The following is a 20,275-nucleotide window of genomic DNA, read 5'->3' on the forward strand; positions in this document are numbered from 1 at the left end:
CTGCATTTTTGCTCAATTTTTCATACAAATAGCCTCAAAGGGGGGTTGATTTGGTGCAGGTAATTTGGGGGAAAAAAGGTTTTATTTTCCTGCTGAGTTTTTCTTGCTTCTATCCAAACGGGCATTATCATTTAAGAAAAATTTAGGTATGATCAAGTCTCTTTTTAAAAACATGATTTCTACAGTTGTCTGCTCTTCTAAAAAAAAATAGCCCAGTAGTTAATTCTATCACTGCATTGAAAGAAAATCATGTTAAGAAGCAAAAGGCGTGAAGGGTAGACGAAAGCTTTGCTCGGTTTTAAGTTAGGACTGTTGTTCTGGGTGGCATCTTTTGAAGACGTTGCTCCATACACAATTGATGCTGTTGTTGAAAAAAAATAAGATTCAGAATGTGCTTGTGTCCTATTTATTCCCTGTTTCCGGATTAAAGGGGAGCCGGTAATTCCTCGCTCTCCTGGGCTCCGGCTGCCGCTTAAGGTGATGCGCGCCAGTGGGCATCGCTGTAGGTTCGCTGCACTCCCTGTGCACACAAGTGTTGATTTGCTCTAGTCGGGGGGGAGGGGGATCTATTTTCTCTGGTCCCTGGGCGCGTGTTTAATTTAATTTAATTTTCTGCGGAGACTCCTGGCGGCGAGGAAGCAGCCATCTACATTTTGCTGCGGCTCCTAACGACGGCCGGGCTTTAAGAGCTCTGGGGACCGCGGGGAGCGTGGGGGTGACTGAAAAAGCAGGACTCAAGCGCCGGCTCCAAGCTGCCGCTTTCCACTGCGGTTCCAAGGCCGTTCTTTTGAGTCCTTTTCCTGGGGCTTCTTTTAAGCCCCCCACTCCCTAACTTTGCTTCTCAGGCCAGCACTCCTGCCGCGCAGCGGGGACAGCGGCGGCGCCCTCTGCTTCTCTAGCGGGGCTCCTAGCTGAGGTCTGTCTGCACTGCCCAAAGTTCCCTCATTTTCCTTGTCAGTGAATTCAGGGGGAGCTTTTGAGCCCAGGAGAGCTCCCAGCCTTTCAAAACGCTGCCTCTTCTTTTCTCCTTTTCCCGCCCCGCTCCTCGACGTGCCCAGCAGGCTGCTCCCAGAAGGACCCCCGAGGCCCCCGGGAAGGGCTCCGAGTAGGCGACGCGCACTGTCCGCGCACCCGCCCGCCCCGGTTTGCAGAGAAGTGCGGGGTAGCGGTCTGGGGTCTTCGCGGTCCACCTTGTGCTGCCGGGGCCAGCTTCCTGCGCACACAAAGGCGCCGCGGACAGCGAGCGCCACCCTGTGCCCCGCGCCTGCTCTGCAGCCTGCTTCCCCAGCCTCTGGCCCCGCGCGATCCCACCCTGGGGATCCCTGCAGGGGGCCTCCTGGGGCGGGACTGGGGTGGAGGATTCCCTTCTCTTCCCTTCCCAGGTTCTCCAAATCCCCAGCATCTGCCGCTGCCCTCGGCCATCCTGTGAGCGCCTGGACCTGCGGCCGCCCTCTCACCCTGTCAGGGTGCCACGCCCCACGTTGCATCTTGCTGGTGTAGACTGGCCAAGGTTGTTCTTCCCAAATTTGTTTGGGCTGAGTGACCACTGCCTGCCCTCCCTAACTTCCTGTCCAAACGGCGGAGTTCCCTGGCGTCTGCCTTACCCTCTCGCAAGGCCTCCAACGAAGTGCTGCGTCCTCCATCGGTGGGAAGTTTTATTGTCATTTTATTATGGGTTTGCCAGACTCGAAGGGACTTGCACACCTTTTCCTGCGCTGTTATTGTAAAGGAAGCGAAATTAAGGATGATTGGCTGTGGAAAATCTTTGCCCTTTTTTGATTTTGGGAATCAAAGAACACTCTAGCCACCTCGGAGCATTTTATAACTGTAGCTGTATGATCACTGTACCTGTTGAATAGAACTCAACTTTTCTTTACCACGTTGTACCGAAACCCCCATAACCTCTCTTAGGAAGCCTCCCTCTTCTCCCTCCTTGCCTCGGGACCCTGTGGGAAGCTGGGCATATGGGGGGTGCTAGCAGCATTGTCCAGGCCCTATGTTCTGGTGACAATCTGAGGAGAGGTGGATCAACTCCGTCTGAAATAAGTGCCATATTCCCTTTAAAGGTTCCCTTTAGAGCTCAGGAAGGAAGGTGAGGAAGAAGCTAGCTCCTGTGAAGCTCTCTCTGGTGCCTGTCTCAGGCGCCTCTAGGAGGTAGGCCCTCTGGTAGAGGCAGCTCATCGTGCAGGGTGGATCTATGGTCCCACTTGTACTTCGAGGTGTGCTAAAGATTAAACTCGGCACTTATCATGGCAGTGCCTGCACCAGCTGTATGCATTTAAGGCACCCTGTGATGAGCAGGAGCATAAACATCTTCAACACCTGTGTCCAGTGTGTTCTGAGTTGCACACCTGCGTCTGCCATGGCTCCAGCTATGGCTGGCCTGTGGCTAAGTCCACAGACTCCCCTGCCTGGTATCCCCGTAGCGGGGAAGTCAGGGGGATGACCTATCTGGTCTGCAGTGAGGGCCTCCAATGGGAAGCCTCTAAAGCTGCTCATAGAAGCACGAAGGCCTCCAGGAGCTCCTGAGCCACCAGCGCCCTCCTCCCTCAATTCTGCTGGTGACTGGAGCCCTGCCCCCACCCCTCTCCCCAGGTCCGGAAGGCCGGGGAGCGCTGGAATGCCTGTTTTCTCACCCTGTTGGGCCTAGGTGTTGCAAACCACTGGAGGACAAAGTTTCCCCGCTTTGATCTTCTGTCCCAGTCATTCTTTAGCACAGAAGGGTGAGTTTAAATTAAATTTCTTTCTCTGCTGATAAGTTCTAATGGGCCTCCGAAGGTGAATAATTATGCAGTAACATTTCATGGGTTGTTGGAGTGGGAATTCCCACTGCGCCATCAGTAGGAACAGAATTTCCTGGTCGCTCAATGCTAAATGAAGCTTCCCATGTAAGCTACAAGTGTCTTTCAGATCTCGGTGCCGATGAGCTAGTCCTTCCCTGCTCTCATCTTTCTTGACCCCTCAAAGCAGTTTAGCGTCACTTTTTTCATTTAAGTTTTATTTGTGTTTTGAAATACTTTAAAAATCTCTACTAAAGAACCTTGTTTGAGGGCAAAACAACATTTGCTCTGGTGCTTAAGTATGCATTCCTATCCGGACAAAGTACACATTGATGAAAGCTGGGGCCCTGTTTTCCCGGAAAAAAAAAAGACATTTCCTGGGATTTGCCTCCAAATACCTGGACTTAGCCTTGCCACCTCTCTTCACTTATTTTGGTGAATTACTCCTCTTGCTTGATTCCTGAGTAAAAGGGTCAAGACCTAAAGCTGCAGCGATCAGTGTTCAGAACTTAGCTAGTTTGCAGTTCAGAACAGACTTTCCATGGGGATGAGGTTAAAAGGAAAAGGAAACAAAAATGCATTTGCTGTTTCATTCAAAATAGTCATCTATTAGAGAAATGTGGACTTAACCCTTTAAGATTTTTATTTATATTTCATTTCCCCCCCAAGACAGATAATCAACAGTTTGAATATTTCAATGGGTCATGACATCTTGAAACTCAAAAGGAAGTCAGACTCTTAACTTAAATCAAAGAAATCTAAATGTTTAATTTGAAAGCACAGTGGAACTCTATTGTTTTGCTTTTTAAAGAAAACCCTTTATACTCCGCTTACATCAGTTTCATTGCATAGCATTTTCCTTGTTTACTTTTCTTCCCTTTAAATTTCTTCCATTAAATAAATTGAGCTCCCACAGCTTTAAGATTTCTAAATCAACACATAGAAACTGGAGCCTGCTTATCAAGTTTTCACTCCTCTCTTGGCAACTAATTTGAAAGGGCCAAACAATGAGTTGATTTACAACATTATGTTCATTTCACCTTGCCACTCTAAGAGAATGTTGGGAAAAAACCTCACTAATTCACCTGGGGTTATCCTTATGTTCTTGAGGATAACCAATCCTTCCAGCTTTAAGTTTTTTAGCCACTCCATTTTAAGCACAGAAATAGAAGAAAGTAGATGTCCACCCCCCACTCACCTCCCCCCTCAAAAGTTCAGGTGATTGTCTAGTTCAACTGAAATTAAAGGATTTGTACTACTCAATTTTGCACCCAATTTAATGTCCCTAATTATGCAGGTAACCTATCATCAGGTTTCCCATCACTTCAGGAAGTTTTGTGCTCATTCTTCTACACTGATCAATGCTTCATTTCTCTCTTACATACTTAGTCCTTATTTTGGCTTCCTTTCTTTCTTTTTTGCATAAGCAGTTTCTTTCCCCTTTCAATTTAAGGAACAATGGTCTTTGCAAGCGGCGGTGGTGGGGGTGGGGGGCAGGGAACCCAGTGGCAGGTGGGAATGCATTTATAAGACATTTGCATCAATTTAATGATGTTTAAAAAATGTCAACAAATTACATACATTTTAACAGAATTTATACATATATGAATTCTCTATTTAGGGGAAAACAATCATTTTCATAATATTAAATTACATTTCCAAACTTTAAGAAAATAAGCTTCTTGTAGGCATTATTAAGCAAACTAAGTTTTGTTCTTTCTCCCAATAAATACATATTTGGCTTAAAACTGCAATGGTTCTAGTAAGGTACATATATATTTTCCATGCCCTCAATAGTGACATATTTTAGTTTATTATTACAAGGAAATGTGGTATTATGAGTAGAGAGTGGTAAAACAACCTTGGGCATTATATATTCTTTAGTTGAATATACTTTGCAGGAAGCATATGATTTAATTTACTTAGTATATGGCATAATCATTAAATGTGAACATATTCTGCTTAGTGACATGTTCACGGGAATGTTTTCATATATACACCCAGGAAAGTCAGAGTCATTGAAGTGTTCCAAAATTTCACCTGTTGTTTTCCAGAGGAAATTTTTGTTTCAAAAGAACGATATACTAGTAATAGTAACCCTTGTTGCAGAAATGGTATTTATGTCTGTGAAGTAGTTTTGGAACTACTCTTATTATTTAACACTCTAAAAGTAGTGATATGTTTTTTTTCCTTTACTTCATTTTTTTTTTAATATATTTTATTGATTTTTTACAGAGAGGAAGGGAGAGAGATAGAGAGTTAGAAACATCGATGAGAGAGAAACATCAATCAGCTGCCTCCTGCACATCTCCCACTGGGGATATGCCCGCAACCCAGGTACATGCCCCTGACCGGAATCGAACCTGGGACCCTTCAGTCCGCAGGCCGACGCTCCATCCACTGAGCCAAACCGGTTTCGGCTACTTCATTTTTTTAAAACTAAACTTTTCATTTTGAAATAATTTTAGTTACCGAAAAGTTGTAAAAATAGTACAGGGAGTTCTAGTAGTTTTCCCTATTGTCAACATCCTATATTACAATGGTATGTTTGTCAACCCTAAGATATCAATATTGGTATATAATTTTAAAAATAGTTAAAGGCAATAAATGTTGCACTGTACATCCGTCAGTGGTAGAGTGTAGCTTAGCAAAATGTTGACCTCTTTTTGGTCAACTTCTTATGGTCAGCTTGTCTATGCAGAGACTATGTACTAAATTAGTAAGTTACTGGAAAGCTAGTCCTCAGGGATATGTCTTTAAAATATAGTTTCTTAGAATAAAAAGTTTTTGGATTAGGATGAAGGTAATATGATTTGACAAATATGAGCAGATTGGACTCATTAGATCATATCACATTAGGTCATATCTTTAATATAGCCTCAGCTGAAGTATCGTAGAGATAAAAGTTTAACTTACAGTGCTATTTTACATTAAATACTTGCTTTTGTTCAAAAATTTAAAAAATCAAATCAACGAATACTGAATTATCTACTTTGTTAAAAATAAGCCTTGAGCATGATCATGAATCACGGTCATAATTTGAGAACTTATAATTGTAAAATAGAAGTTATTTCTGGCATTCTTTCTTTAAGGAAAAAATACTGTTTGAAAAAAATAGAAATCACCCTATTATCCTGCCCTTATGACTCTAAAATTAACTAAATATTTAACAATATGCAGGCATTATAGTATTATAATTTTAAAATGTTCAAAGTGTGTTAAAATAATTTAAAGCCTGGCCTGCAAGTGTAAATATATTTACTGGGAATTAAGACTAATCTATTTTTATCTCAAATTGTTACAAGGGGACAGGGGTTAATTTAGTTTGTCCTCCAAATAAAGTTACTCGATTATTAAGTAAATTTAAATATTCTATTGTGTATAACAAACTAAGAGAGCTCACTGATGGCCCTGGCTGGTAGGAGCACATGCCCTGGTCGTGGGTTCAGTCCCTGTCTGGGTGTGTGTGGGCCGCAACTGATCCTTGTTTCCCTCACATGGATGTTTCTTTCGCTGTCTCCATATCCCTCTCTTTCTAAAATCAGTAATTTTTTTTTTCTTCACCAGAGCTCACTGATGGTGGTAAATAGAGATTTAGAAAAGTTCTTTCTTCTTTTAATCATATACAAGAAATTCTTAACACACTGAAACTACAAAGGGACTCCCCCCACCAAAAAAAGGAGACAAGAGCCTATGCCTTTTAAAAACTATACTGTGAAAGAGAAAATAAGTTTTAAGTTACCACTTAATAGTCTTGATTAATATTTCTATCCATGCTCATGTTTACAACTTTAAAAAAAAAACATATTCTATTGAATTTTTACAGAGAGAAAGGGAGAGGGATAGAGAGTTAGAGACATCCATGAGAGAGAAACATCGATCAGCTGCCTCCTGCACACCCCCTACTGGGGTTGTGCCTCCAACCAAGGTACATGCCCTTGACCGGAATCGAACTTGGGACCCTTCAGTCTGCAGGCCGACTGAGCCAAACCGTTAGGGCTGTTTACAACTTTTATTCAAGAATTCTATATAAAGTGACTTGGTTTAGAACAGGTTTTTTATTTGGTCTATCACAATGCTTCTCAACCTTTTTGTTGTTGTTAACAAGTCCCTTTGAGACTCTGATACACACTATCGTTCTTAAAAAATATATTCATTTCAATCGGCACCTGCCGCCTGTAACTGGACCCTAGATTTAGAACTAGAGGTCTTCTGAGTCCTTATTTTGTATTTCTAATAAAATGTCACACATTTTAGAAAAATTTTACTGGAGTAAAATAAAGTATCTTATCTTTGGCTCTATAATCTACATTGATAAAAATGAACGTGGAGAAAGAAGAGGTAACTCTTGTCTGACGGATTGGAGTTTCTGTGAAGATTCCATTCTTACTGAAGGAGCAACTTGAAATATGTAACCTAAGAGAAAAACATGAGACTGTTGCCCCTCACATTTCAGAAGTGTATAATCAAAATGTTATGTTTGTACTTCTGTTGCTTATTTTGTATATGCTGGCTCTGGGATATAGTTTACTAGTGGTCATGCCAAATGTTTTAATTTTGTCTCGATTCCTGGCTTTCTGACAATACAAAAAATGTTATAGTCAATCATTAAACTCCCCACTTTCATTGCTTTACTTGAGGCATTATTTCACAGTATTCCCAAAGTCATTGGTATGAATAGGAGCCTCAGAATAGTTAAGTAAACCTGAACCAGTTTTGATGACTCTACCTTAGTCAACACTTGCCCAATGCACATATCACTACTTTTCTTCAGCTACATTTGTGAATCTGTCTTTGTTTCAGCATGATACAGCTATCAAGATTCTTTTTTATCTTTACCAGAGAGAGGAATGATGCACCAGCAAGTGGGATGCAAATAGAACAAAAGCGTTATGATAAACACCCTGCAAATTAAGATAACAGGGATGATTCAACAGTGAGAGACAACCTATGTTGATACCGGGGCCTAATCTCCCCCTACACTTGTGTGTGTGTCTGAAGGGAGGGGAGACTGAAGAGTAGTGGGGAAAATTGCTAACTGCCAGACCAGCTGCATTTCTAACCCTTCCAAGTTGTACTTGGGTTTTGTACGAGAATTTTTTCAGAATGTGTGTGGGTAGAGAAAAAAATCCAGCTTCACACCAGAATGTTAACCAAAGAGGAACTATCTACCTTTGTATTTTTCCAGTGTAAGGAGGAAGCAAACAGCAAGTTGCTTTCTAAGTGAACAACTCCGAAGCACCCTAGCATTTCCTATTCCATCATAGAGGGAGAATGGATCAGCTGAGTGTGGGCAATGGAGTCAGATTTTCTGGGTTGTAGCCCCATTCTGTCATTTCCTTGGTGTTTGACCTTGGGATAGTTCCTTCATTACTCTGTACTTCAGTTTTCCCATTTAGTAAAATATGAAAAATAATGGGATGTGTCCCATTGTCAGTAAGTTAATACCTATAGGTCTCAATCACAGTGTCTGATAGATGAGTGCTCAGTGAATAAGAATTATTTTTAGCAGTTCTAGCTTATTTAATATTTTTAATCTTATTATTGCTACAACTAATACCAGGAAAATTCCATTTTATAATGGAAGGTATTTATCTTTGTTACTTTGGAGGTTTTCTCCTTTCTCCATTTTTGGGAGCCCTGTTGACCTTGTTCTAATTCTCCATGACCTTCTCTTCCTTTTTGGCTAGTATATCACTCATTAACCCCTTTCCTTTCAGGGGACTTAGCTCTAAGAAATTGGGGACTAAAGGAATTTATGAAACCAATGTAGGCAAAGGTGTAATTCTACCTGAATTGGGGCCATGGGACTAGGAATTTAAATTTGTACCTCTTTTCTTAGGTTTTCTGAAGATTTGATGGTGGAATATTTTTTTTTCTTCCAGTACTAAGCTGATTGATTGCTGTAGTGCAGCCGTGGGCAAACTACGGCCCGCGGGCCGGATCCAGCCCGTTTGAAATGAATAAAACTAAAAAGAAAAAAGACCGTACCCTTTTATGTAATGATGTTTACTTTGAATTTATATTAGTTCACAAAAACACTCCATCCATGCTTTTGTTCCGGCCCTCCGGTCCAGTTTAAGAACCCATTGTGGCCCTCGAGTCAAAAAGTTTGCCCACCCCTGCTGTAGTGTATTACATTTTGTTGTTTTCAAATATTTTCTTCTCTCTCTCTCTTTCTCTCTCTCCAATTATTCACAATGCTTTGGTAATCAACTTCAATCTTTTTTTATACAATCTCTTCTTGACTCTCAATTGGGCAGAAAATATTTTAGCCATTTATTATATATACTAGAGGTCCCGTGCACGAATCCCTCAACCTGGCCTGCAGAGATTGGGCCGAAACCGGCTTTCCAACATCCCCGAGGGGTCCTGGATTGTGAGAGGACACAGGCCAGGCAGAGGGACCCCACCTGTGCATGAATCTGTGCACCGGGCCTCTAGTATGCATATAAGATCTTTGGTTAATCTCTTCCCACCCTCTCCCTCCCTCCTTCCCTCTGAGATTCAATCTGTTCCATGTTTCCATGCCTATGGTTTCTGCTCCTGTGTTGAGCATCTGCCCCCTGGTGGTCAGTGCGTGTCATAGCTACCGGTCAAATGGTCAGCCTGTCACTTAGGCTTTTATATGTATAGATTATTGTGATGTAAAAGAGTTGATGATGGTCAAACCAAATACCTCCATTCAATAGCAAAATTTTCTTGGCTTATAAAGAATAGCATTCCATCAGTCCATCATTTACAAAAACACAGACCCATCTACTAGACCAGTGGTCAGCAAACTGCGGCTTGACAAACCACGGCTCGCAAACCACATACGGCTCTTTGGCCCCTTGAGTGTGGCTCTTCCACAAAATACCGACTTCTGTGCATGGGCCACGAAGTTTCAATCGCACTGTATGTGCACACCCGCACATGGTATTTTGTGGAAGAGCCACACTCAAGGGGCCAAAGAGCCACATGTGGCTCGCGAGCCGCGGTTTGCCAACCATGGTACCAGACCATTCTTTCCCTCAGTCTAATAATGCAGCAGTAATTACTCATTTACAGTTATTCACACACCAAATTGTCTAACTTTTGTTTTTCTGAAGTTTCAATAAACTAAAGCAGTTTAAAAAGAAAAAAATTTTATAGGATTAAATTTGACCTTGATAATTATAAATTCTTAAGATAACATGTCCAAATAATTAAAATATTTCAGCATATTTCTGTAGACATAATAATCACAGATACTATGTTTTTTGTCTAAAAAGTATACCTCTTTAAAAAATTTGTTTAGCTTGGAATTCTCATATTTCTGCAATTTTGTCCATGTAAAAAATGTTCAAATCCACAACACTTATACAGGTAAGTAAACTCTAAAGAAAAAACAGATCTCATACCTTGGGCTGAATGCATTCTTGTACTAATGGTGTGAATATAGAGAATATTTTTAGGGTGTGGCTGATTAATTTTATTAGACTATGTAACTGCTGTCAAAGTTTGGTTTTATCTTCACATTGACCTGTTGTACTCCTGTGAGCAGTGACTGTGCTCTCAATTCAACCAGCCATCTTTCTGAATAAATTTTAGAAAGAGGTCCTTGATGCTATGATTGAGAATGAAGGCTTCGGAGTTAGACAAGGATATGCATCCCAGAGTCCAAGTCTCAACAAGTTACTTAATTTCTTTAAGCTTCAGTTTTCTTCTCTTTAAAGAAGATAATATTAACATGTGCCATTATAAAGTTGATGTGAGGACTAAAGAAATAATGTACATAAAGTGCTTATCTCAAGCCTGTGTGGAAAATTTTACCAAAAAAAAATGTTAGTTCTCATTAAAAGCAGTAGTTTAAAATGGTTTCAGAAAAATTAAAAAGTGTGTGAAATTCAAAAATCAGAAGTGTTATATATTATTATATATTTATAATATTAAGGATACTGTTTTTACTTGCTTGCACATAAAGTTATTTAGTGGAAAGAGACTAAGGTTAGGAAAGTAGAACTCAGTATAAACTTCTACTTAATAAATCTAGTCTCAGAACAAAAGAAAATAGCACATCCAACAGCAAAAGTAAAGAGAGAAAGACAATTGCATTATAAATCCTTGCTTAGCAATGAGGATAGAAGGTTGCAATGGAAACGTACAGGACTTGGAGGCAGGAAATGTGGGTTTTTGCTCTCTCATCAACCTATAATGATGACATTGGACTGGGTGTTTTCAGGGTTCTTTCTGAGCTTTTAATGCAAATGTGTGAAAAATTGTCTTGTCTTCTCTATGGAATAAGAGTTTCAATGGGTAGCCTTTGCAGTAGGCTGAGTCATGGCCAGAGAGAGATGGAGACGTGATGATGGCAGCAGAGATCAGAGGGATGCAGGCTAAGAACAACGGCAGCTTCTAGAAGTTCGGAAAAACAAGGAAGAGATTTGGTCCCAGGGCCTACAGAGACTGACTTTAAACTTCTGAACCTCCAGAACTGTAAGATAAATCTGTGTTGCTTTAATCCACTAAGTCTGTGGTAATTTGTTAGAGCAACAATAGGGACGTAATACGTGTCTCATCAGTGTGGTTGTGCTAGAAAGAGATAACGTTGTGTTACTTGAGGTACTATGCAGAGATGTTTGGTGATTTGTGCTTTATTTTTTAAGAAATGGCTTTTAAATATACTTTTAAATTTCTGGTAATTATTGCTAAAAGTAAGGAAATAAGGCTTGAAAGCTATGTCTCCCAATCACTCTATCCTCATTCTTCTAATTCAATTTTCCCAGTTTCCTCCCTTGACTAATTCTTATGATTCCACTTCACAAACCCACTTGGAATAAGACCTCAAAACTAAAACAATGAATACATAGCTCAACGCTAAAAGGAAATATTTTTTTTTAATTAAATCTTTATTGTTCAGATTATTACATTTGTTCCTCTTTTTCCCCCCCATAACTCCCCTCCTCCCAGTTCCCGCCCCACCCTCCGCCCTCACTCCCCACCCACTGTCCTCATCCATAGGTGCACGATTTTTGTCCAGTCTCTTCCCGCATCTCCCACACCCCTTTCCCCCCCAAGAATAGTCAGTCCATTCCCTTTCTATGTCCCTAATTCTATTATAATCAACAGTTCATTCTGTTCATCAGATTATTTATTCACTTGATTCTTAGATTCACTTGTTGATAGATGCATGTTTGTTGTTCATAATTTGTATCTTTACCTTTTTCTTCCTCTTCCTCTTCTTAAAGGATACCTTTCAGCATTTCATATAATCCTGGTTTGGTGGTGATGAACTCCTTTAGCTTTTCCTTATCTGTGAAGCTCTTTATCTGACCTTCAATTCTGAATGATAGCTTTGCTGGATAAAGTAATCTTGGTTGTAGGTTCTTGGTATTCATCACTTTGAATATTTCTTGCCACTCCCTTCTGGCCTGCAAAGTTTCTGTTGAGAAATCAGCTGACAGTCGTATGGGTATTCCCTTATAGGTAACTGAGTTTCTTTCTCTTGCTGTTTTTAAGATTCTCTCTTTATCTTTTGCTCTTGGCATTTTAATTATGATGTGTCTTGGTGTGGTCCTCTTTGGATTCCTTTTGTTTGGGGTTCTCCGCGCTTCTTGGACCTGTAAGTCCATTTCTTTCACCAGGTGGGGGAAGTTTTCTGTCATTATTTCTTCAAATAGGTTTTCAATATCTTGCTCTCTCTCATCTTCTGGCACCCCTATAATTCTGATGTTGGTACGCTTAAAGCTGTCCCAGAGGCTCCTTACACTATCCTCGCATTTTTGGATTCTTTTTTCATTTTGCTTTTCCGGTTGGGTGTTTTTTGCTTCCTCGCATTTCAAATCATTGACTTGATTCTTGCGCTCCTCTGGTCTGCTGTCGGGAGTCTGTATAATATTCGTTATTTCAGTCCGTGTATGCTTAATTTCTAGTTGGTTCCCCAATATAGCATCGAGGGTCTCATTAGTTTTCTTGTAGATCTCATTAAGTTTATCGGCGGCTTCTAAACAGTTCTTGAGAGACCTTAAAAGTGTGGTTCTGAACTCTATATCTTCCATTGACAATTTTGTCCTGTTTCTTTGTCTCCGCATTTTGTTATGCTTCCTTGGTGCACCCCCTAGTGGTCTTTGTTCGCAGTCTTATAATTAAACCTTGATTGTTGTAGCTAATACCAGGGAGGGTTTGACCTCCAGGCCAGGTGGCTATGAGAATCAGCTGTGTCAGCAGTGAGAGAACTTCTGTCCTCTAGGGAGGTGCTAATCTAGCCTTTGCCTGAGGCTATCTGGCAAATGCCTCTGTGCAGGGCTTGGGCGGGGCCGGTCGCACAGGATCAACAGGGTGGGCCAGAGAGAGCAGTTATGGCGGCTCTCAGTCCTGTCCCCAGGGGCTCTGCCTCTCTGAGTCGCAGCACCCGCTGCAAACCTCGGAGAGAAAGCTGCACTCGCTCTGACCGAAGCCAGACAGTCCCGCTTCTCCCGTTTGAGTCTGGGTCGCTAAAGACTCGCCCGGATCTGGAGCTCAGAGTCTGCGACTCCCTCCCGATTGAAAACGCCAACCGCGCCCTCCGCCGCCAGCCCGCTCTCGCACTCTGCACCTCAGAATTTGACTTCAGCACTGCGCCTCCTCTGAGTGTCCGTATGCGTTTCTCTTTCCTCCTAGTTGTAGGACTTCCACTCAGCCAGCGTTCCTGTGGTTCTGGGTGATGTCCCTTCCGTCTTTTAGTTTCACTTTTGAAGTAGTTGTTCAAAGCAGCAAACTCCGGCGTTAACCTATGCCGCCATCTTGGTTCCCAACAGGAAATATTTTTATACAATAGGGCATGTGCAAAGCACCTGTGCATACTCTATGCTTTACTCTATGTAAAGCCACTCTATGCATATAATAGTGACTAAAAACTAGGTGATTAGTTATAACCTAAGTTGACTTAACATGAAAACACAGCACAGCTTATTTTAAGGAGTGGCAAGATGTCAAGTAGGCTGGCTGGGTTAGTTATAAAACAGGTGTGACATGATAGGGTTTGTTTTTTATTCTTTTCACTAATACCTGTGCCATGCCTTATCCTTACCTAATGTTTTCTATTCCACTGGTACTTTCATTGGTGTTGCAATTATTTTGGACTCACTGAACAGCCCCCCCCACCCCCCCACCCCCCAGGAAGGAAGGTGGTGCAGAGGATAAGATGTGATGTGATGGTTGAAGGCTACTGTAACCCGCTAACATGTAGAGGATGACTGTTCGATAGATTCTGACCTCTCTGGTGAACTACCTTTTGTTGAATTTAGGGTTTTCTAGGCCAGGTATTTACAGGTCCCCTTACTCCCCCCGACTTTCTTTTTAAACTGGTGCTTCATTAGTGTCCATTGCTACTACTGTATATCCAAACTCAAAGGCAAAGGAGAAGCAGGGGGCAAGAATACTTAGACGAGTTTAAATTGAGGTCAACCTGGATAAGTATTAGGTCATGAATCATAATTGGCAGAAATCAGTGTTTTCCTGAGACCAGGAAGTATTCAAGATTAGGAGATTATAATTTAGATAAGCCCTGTGGGAAATAAGACAATATGTGAATTCGGCAATGTATGCTCTAGTACCAAATTATTTCAAAATTAAATAAAACCAACTTGAACTATGATAATACTAAAAATTAAATGAAAACTAAGTTAATTAAAATTACATTTACTATGTGAATGGACAGAAAAAGTTTTTATGGACTTAAGCTAGCCAAGAATAGAAGTATCTTATCCAGTGGTCGACAATGACTGATCATACTATGATCAGGGAGATGGTGATACAGGTATCCCTGCTTTCTGAAATCTCCTGTTACGCCACTTTTTTTCTTCTTTTTTTTAAGGAAAGACCTACATTAGTATCTGTTTTCTCACTCCAAAAGAAACCTGAAGAGGTTTTTCAGTTTTACAAAAAAAAAAGGTTTAAAGTAAAATTAGTGTTCAGCATTTATTGAGCAGTGAGAGTGGCACCACCAAGCTCCGGAACCGCACTCAGCATCTCTGCATCAAGTGGCCAGGGCTTTGAACTGCCTGTGATCTGGGCATTTTTTGATTTATTTTGTGTATCTGTTAGCAAGATATGTCCTAAGGTACTAGAAAAGCCTAAGAGAGCTCATAAGGGTGTTATGCTTAGTGTAAAACTGAATGTAATTAAGCGCATTTGGTATGAATTGGTACGTTGTTGTTGGGTCTGGTTTTTCCGTATAAATGAATGCTACTTCTTTGCTTTATGTCATTTTGGCTTACTAGGATAGTGGAGAAATCTATATGTGATTGTTGAAGCAAAAACAATTTGCAGCTCACCAGGTTTGCTTTTCAGTAAATGTGTGTGCCTCATTTTAGTATCAATAATTTCACTTGCTATGATAGTTGTTTTTTTGAGTTGAATCTCATAGTATTTAGTATTGAACATCTACTATATCCAAGGCCCTTTAAGAAGACAACATATCTTTACTGATTTGGTGCCCTGAATAATCTGGCCTTCACTGCTTAATGCCCTTAAGGAAATACCAAGTTGTGAACTACAAACCTAATGTATTATTATTTAATAATTAACTTATAAGTGTTTTAATGAGTGATTTAAAATTTAAAACCTAGATTTAAATCTGCTATTTTCGTTGTTGTTTTTAAAGATAATGTTAATTCTTAATTTAGATTCTTTTTCAGTTATAGAATACACTCCTTTAAGAAAAAGTATAAAGATTAAGAAGTCAGACTTATAAAATCAATAAAGTGTGTGTAAATGATTGTTCATTTTGAAAATATTATTACAAGTTTTCCTTAAACTCTGAGCTCATCAAAGTAATTCCATAGCTGGTTGAAATAACTTTAGGGACAGGTGCTTTGATTTCATTAAGACCAATGTTTTAATTAGAACATATTTTAAGACCATTTAAGAACAGTACGGCATTTTAAACTGTTAAATATGGCAGTCCCTAAAAAGCAGCTGGCCTCCACTTACTTTCTGCCTTTATCAGCTGATAGCCCCACAGATCCTGGTAAGCTGTTGGGACCCCAATTCTCAGCATATTTCCTTATTCCAGTGAAGGCAGTGACTTCATTTAAGAGAATGCTGCCTGTAGAGCATCCTTTAGAATCTTTTAAAATAAAATGCTAATCAAAATTAAGTAGGGCTATGAATTAGATGGAGAGTATAGGGATTAGAACCCGGAGCCCAGTTCCCCTGCGGAGGCTTTCTGCACGTCATATCGCACAGCCCTTTCCTCCGGCCCACCCTCTCTGGGAAGAGAAACCACCATGCATAGCACAGTGGCCATAAGGCTTTCGGTGCCAATGCCTCTGAACACTACATCTGGGTCTCAAACTCCCAACCCTATCTTTGTTTTGCATTTTAAAAAGTGGCATAATACATACATCATTTTAATTTTTCCCACAAGATTGTGGATGACTGACAGAGTGCACTCTAGAGAGGCTGGCTGCAGTGTTACTGTAAATGAAAAGAAATAGAATTAAGAATAGAAATAAAGTCACTAGATGAAATTATATATTTAAGTAAATGGAAAACACGACTCGGATGACCAATATTGTTATTTATACAGAATTTTTAAATCATATATACATAAAATAAGGTATGTATAAAATTTAAACAAATTTACTTGATTCAGTAATAATAAAGGCATTTTTAATCATTCACCCATAATAAAAGTAGCTCTTATTTTAAGTAAAAAAGTGTCCATACACTGGTAGGCCTGTGACTTACTCTGCCAAACCCAAAGCTCAAGATAATGGAATATTCAGGGTGGATCATGTGAGGCATTTCACTTACTGATGAAGTGGAAATAACTACCTAATTTGTCAGAAATTTTACATTGTAATCCTCCTATCCCCCTAACAAAGGGAAATACTTTTTGGAAACAGTGGACATTCATTAAGAGAGAAACACTGAGAGAGATATTATGAGAGAAATTTCTAAGATCTGAAGAAAAGGATCAGTTCAAAGTATTCTAATATGTGTTACAAAATGCTGAAAATTCCAAATTAAAGTCATTTTTTCCTGTAATGCCACAGGCCCAACTACATCTTACACTTTCTTTGCTAAAATCTTTCAGCTTAGTTAACTGGATAAATTTTCCCTCTTGGAACATAATCCCGGTTTTATGCAGAAGTCAATGGAAAATAGATTTGCTTTGCAGAAGCTGCTTTACAAGCAAGTATGCTAGAGCATTTTTATCAAGTGAAGCATACAGGCACTGTCTCACTCAGATGAGTTTAGAACATTCTTGTTTGCTTTTACAAACCTGAAGGGAAGATGGTATGTAAACAGAACATGTCTGTACTTGAAGAGCATGATTCTAGATATGATATATACAGCCAAAGAGATCAAAGCATGCCACATGATTACTAAGTACTCTCTTTGCATTACACAAAGATCAAAACATGTGCTAACTCCAGTAGCATCACTGCACCGACTGTGCATTTACTAATTTAAAATATATGTCTTGGTTTCTCAGGAGCTCTTGATGAGTTCCCCACTCCTTTACTTTTCCATTGTGCAGAACCACTATCAGATCTGCATTCTGTATTGTGGAGAGTCTGTGAGCCACCACTAGGCACGTCCTCCCCTTACTGGCCTGATCAAGGGCCTGCTGAACCACCTGGAAGAGAGAAGGACTTGTGATCACCAGCTCAGGTTAGAAGTTAATAAACTCGCCCAAATTAAACCAATTAAATAAACCTAATAACATTCTTGGTTTATTTGCTTATTCCCAAGGAAGTTGCCCTACTTTGAGAAATAGTCATCCTACTCAATAGAAATCTAGAAAAAACAATTATGAACATTTTAAGACTTAATTGGACAAGGTTTTGTGACAATAAATAAAAATGAAATGGTTATCTGTATATAAAAGTAAGTGGTTCCAAACTCAAAGTCAGAAAGTGTATTTCTATGGAAGTAGAATTATTTAATTTACTTTCTTTCTTCTCATAGTATATATATATTTTTGGGGTCAAATTTATCTGTAAAACTTTCCTGACTAAAATAGCATCTTAGCTGCAAAGAGGTTCTAAGGCTGTGTAAAGGAAATGAGACTGGAGGGTAAAAAGCAATATTTGTTGAATATATAAAATGTGCAAATGATGGATAGCTTATTTAAATCTTTGCAATAAGCCTGTAAGGTGGGGGTATTTTTTACTTTTCTGATGAATAAACTGAGATTTGAAAAGCCCTGGTCACTTAACCAAGGTCATACTGCCAGTAACTGATGAATCCAAGATAACAGCCTAGGTATCTGATAAAAAAAGTTTTTCTTTCATCACACACGGTCTCCTTAAAAATCAAGAATGATAATAATCTACAAACAGCATTTGAGTGGGGTTAACCACATGAGTTCTTAGATCAGGCAGCCTCTATTAGAATTTAGGGAAGTCACTTAACTTTTCTAAGCCTCAGTATTCTAATCTGTAAAATGAGTATGATGATAAAATAATCTAATTCATTGAATTGCTATGAGGCTTGAGATGATAGCATATAATAATGAGTACTCAATAAATACAAGGTAGGACAAACATAGGTTTACAGGTGTGAGTATGGGAAACACAGTTTATTCTTGTATTATTTTCCATATGAACAACGGTAAGCCTACTTTTGCCTTACCCTGTATTAATGATTATCTCTTATTTGACCAATGTTCATATAACAAATAAGTGCCTAATAGGTGCAAGAAACTACGAGGGGATAAGGACATAGCAAAATTAAACATCTGAAGGAGTTTGCAGTATGGGTCTGTCACATGTGTTTGCTTCCTTGTTTCTTCCCAAACTAAGCTAATTATAGAAGGTGGAGTAACTAGCAGGCTCACACACTGCAGTGTAGAGCACTCTGTTACACAGGTAGATTGCCTTATTAATTTGTTTGGCTTTATGGGACTAATAACAAAATAGAAAAGTTAATTTTCTTGTGCTTTTTCTTTGAATGGAGAAACATTTCAAGTATCAGGACCCTCTTTTTGGTAATGAGAGAAATTCAAGAGAGAACACCTTTCTAGAACATGAGATGCCCTGTGTCCCAACTCCCTCCCACTTCCTCCATCTCTTCACCAGCCTCTAACCATAATTAGAACTGGTGACTCTATGACTACAATTATCTCCAGGCCTTTCTTTCTCTAAACTGACCTTTATTTTTTCCCATGATTAGTCACTCTCATATGTGATATTATATTCTGAGATGAAAAAAGAGGATGTTACCTTTTCATTCTCATTGTCAAGGGATGAAGTGGCCTCATCCAACAATAAAATTTTTGGCTTTCGGAGAAGAGCCCTTGCAATAGCTAGTCTTTGTTTTTGGCCGCCAGAAAGCTGTGTTCCTTTCAGTCCAACTTGTGTGTTGTATTTCTATTACAGGAACATGCAATTAAGAAAGTAAGGCTTGGTTATTTAAATTAGCATGGCAACTGTGGGTGAGAACCATGTAAATATTTCAAATTTTGCTACTCTGGAAAATTTGTGTCCCAACAAGTACGGAAATATATTCTTGTGCTTTGTTGCAAATGAATGCTAAACCAGCAATAAACACTGCCATTTCATTTACATATCAAATCTAGTCACAGGCAACAGACCTTTGCCATTATGCTCCTACAAAGGAATTGTTTGAATTAAAGCATAAGAGAAAAAACAATTGGCAAAAAAAAGTTCCAAGTACACACAAATCTTTTTCCATTAAGTTATATTACCTTCTATTTTCAGGTCAACATGATTTAAAGCAGCAGTCCTCAAACTTTTTAAACAGGGGGCCAGTTCACTGTCCCTCAGACCGTTGGAGGGCCGGACTATAGTTTAAAAAAAACTATGAACAAATTCCTATGCACACTGCACATATCTTATTTTGAAGTAAAAAAACAAAACGGGAACAAATACAATATTTGTATTTGCATGTGGCCCGCGGGCCATAGTTTGAGGACCCCTGATTTAAAGTATCTAAACACAAGGTAATTATTGGGACCCTTCATTTTAGCTCTTGTTAAATCTCTACAGGCATATATATCTCTTCAGATGCCAGGGTGCTGTACTCAGTGTCAGGGTGCTGCCTGGCAATAAGTTAGGTTGGCATCTTGATAGTGACATTTAGCACTTCACAGTGTTTCCACAGCTCTCCCACTTACTAATGAATTACCCTTCTCCAGTGTTTCCCTCTATAGATGGGCAAAGGGAATTTCTCATATCCTGCAGCCTTTGGAGTCTGCTAAATCACGAGTGGTCAGTTCAGTTGGTGAAAGCAGCCTCCTGCTTGCTTTCTGGATTGTCCTTTTGGCTCTTCTTCCCTCCAGGGTTTCACACTGCTTTCTAGTAGTGGTTGCCATTTATCTAACAAATGCACGCCTATGGTACTCAGTGGGAGGATGGATCTGTTCTACTGGAAGGCAAGTCCAAGTGTACAGCCTTCTGAAGGTGGACCCTGTAGCTGCACCACAGAGAAGATGCAACATGTGATTATATACTGTTCATTTTGTCTTGGTACCATGGCGATGCTTGAATCAATTGCCTTTCCATTCACATCTGACTGGGGCA

At 39.9% G+C, this 20,275-nt stretch overlaps 1 protein-coding gene across 1 annotated transcript in view; it reads right to left on the minus strand.

Moving 5' to 3' along the window:
* Positions 1–17,169: 17,169 nt before the first annotated feature.
* ABCB5 (ATP binding cassette subfamily B member 5) overlaps positions 17,170–20,275 on the minus strand; it is an 80,424-nt gene continuing 77,318 nt past the window's right edge. The window contains exons 26-27 of the mRNA XM_036326993.1: positions 18,956–19,102; positions 17,170–17,367 (exon numbers count right to left, since the gene is read on the minus strand). Of these exons, the coding sequence (XP_036182886.1) occupies positions 17,170–17,367; positions 18,956–19,102 (345 nt within the window). The remainder of the gene's footprint in view (positions 17,368–18,955; positions 19,103–20,275) is intronic.

This window comes from Myotis myotis, unplaced genomic scaffold (genome assembly GCF_014108235.1).
Source record: "Myotis myotis isolate mMyoMyo1 unplaced genomic scaffold, mMyoMyo1.p scaffold_m19_p_11, whole genome shotgun sequence".
In the NCBI taxonomy this organism is placed as follows: Eukaryota; Metazoa; Chordata; class Mammalia; order Chiroptera; family Vespertilionidae; genus Myotis; species Myotis myotis.